Below are 1,937 nucleotides of genomic sequence, written 5' to 3' on the forward strand. Positions count from 1 at the left end.
AGATATCCAGTAGCCAATCTGACCCAGGTAGACCAAATAGCACCTCAGGTTAGACTCACAGGAGCAAAGGCAGAAAATGGCCTCCCCTTCATCGGGTGTGGGAGGGGTGATGGGATCTTGGTTTCTCAACTTAAGTAGGAAAAGGACTTATGACCCTGTGTGACAGTCAGAAAAATCAGGAGACTTGTCTGGGAATGCCAAATGTTTATCTATACATTAGGAGACTGGGAAAGGCCTGGGTCTGCCACCGTTCCTTACTCCCTACACTTGCACAAGATACCATCTCCTGATTGGCTGTAACCCATGATTATGACAAACCATGACACACAAAGAGAGTGATGTCAGCACAGGGTTGCCTTAGTTACTGCATGTACCATTAGTGCAGAGACTTCTAGACAAGCCACTGAGACGAGGGGCATTTTGGTCCCACAAGGACAGAGACTACTCGTCATCAGAACAAAGTTCTCCTGCTACTTGTATAGTACAATGGATAAGACTGATGATATTGAAGAAGACTGTGAAGCCAGGGATTCAAAAGAGATGGATGAACCTGAGCACCAGGTCAGAATGCAGAAGGTACCAAGCCAAGAAAACCTAGAGTCTGGTAAGCATATGTTGCTGAATGGTGATAACCAAGATCCCCAAAGGGAGAGGTGGAATGGTATGGGACCCAGGGGCAATATGTCAGTACATTTCCATGGCTTCCCCCTAGGTAACCTGCAGCCTCAGGAACCAAATAATTCCAGTGGAGAAGGTACATCTGGGAACAACCCCTTTGAACCTGTGTCTGACTCTGGAAATGAAGGCAATGGGGAAGAGCCTGGCACCTCACAACCAGTCCCCGACGTGCAGAACATATTGGATTTGTATAACCTCTGTTATTCGGTTCTACTGGGCTCCTTGCTATTTATGACCCCAGATGAGCTTCTGCATGGTGAGGAAGATCAGGAAGGGGAAGAGGAAGAGGAAGAGTGTTACAAATGTAATCTCTGTGAGCATTTCAAGGACAATGCGGAGCCTTGAAATTATTTGGCACTGAAGGTCTATGAAATTATTGTTTCCTACAGACAATGCCATTTTTACTTTAAGACAAATCCTGGAACATCTTGTGAGATAATAAACAAAGTAAATGATATTCTTGAGTCTGTGTTGTTTGGAACCTTCCTTACTGTTCACCAGTGAGTCGTCGGCATACACCTTTTGCTTCCCGTTGATGTCCTCCATTTGAGCAGCAACACTGTCAGCAGAGGATTCCTCAGGGCTGAGAGAGGGCCATGAAGATCTGGTGCCCTGGTCCTTGCCTGGGATCAGGAGATAGAAACAGCCAGGTTTTAATCTGAGGTGGGGGAGTTAACTCAGTATCAATTTAGGTATGTTAAAGCAGGGGATTGTTTTCTCAGGGATGCTCTCCAAACATTGTTTTTTGCCAGTCCTGGGGCTTGAACTCAGGGCCTGAGTACTGTCTTTGGACTTTCTCAAGGCTAGTGCTCTACCACTTGAGCCTCAACACTACTTCCGGCTTTTTTCTACATATGTGGTACCAAGGAATCGAACCTGGGTCTTCGTGCATGCTAGACAAGCACTCTACCACTAGGCTAAATTCCCAGCCCTCCCAAAACATTACTGCCAGGAGTCTTGTGATTGTCAGTGGCAAGGTTCTACTCCCAATGTCCCGTAGGCCTGCAAGCTGCCCATGTAGCACATGTAGCAGAAGATGAACCATTGCCATCTTGTACCTCACAGCACAGATCCTTCCAGTCACTCAAGCATGGAAGGGGGATTGGGAAATCAGTGGGTTCTGCCGGCCCATCAGGGATGGGTTGAGAGAGCAGATGCAAGATGAGGGCAAGTTTTTCTGTGATGCTGGAGCTTGGAGCTTGGAGGCAGGTTTCTGCAGGTTGGGGGGATTGTGTAAATATGCTTAAAACATCACAATG

At 47.0% G+C, this 1,937-nt stretch overlaps 1 protein-coding gene across 1 annotated transcript; it reads left to right on the top strand.

Annotated features, from left to right (window-relative positions):
• Positions 1 to 409: 409 nt before the first annotated feature.
• LOC150041672 (heat shock transcription factor, X-linked member 3-like) lies at positions 410 to 1,130 on the top strand. The gene is made up of 2 exons (XM_090326474.1): positions 410 to 604; positions 713 to 1,130. The coding sequence occupies exons 1-2, from the start codon at positions 487 to 489 to the stop codon at positions 1,021 to 1,023; spliced, it is 429 nt and encodes a 142-aa protein (XP_090182600.1). The 5' UTR covers positions 410 to 486; the 3' UTR covers positions 1,024 to 1,130.
• The last annotated feature ends 807 nt before the right edge of the window (positions 1,131 to 1,937 follow it).

Source organism: Megascapheus bottae, chromosome X (genome assembly GCF_031878675.1).
Source record: "Megascapheus bottae isolate mThoBot1 chromosome X, mThoBot2.hap1, whole genome shotgun sequence".
NCBI classification, from domain to species: Eukaryota; Metazoa; Chordata; class Mammalia; order Rodentia; family Geomyidae; genus Megascapheus; species Megascapheus bottae.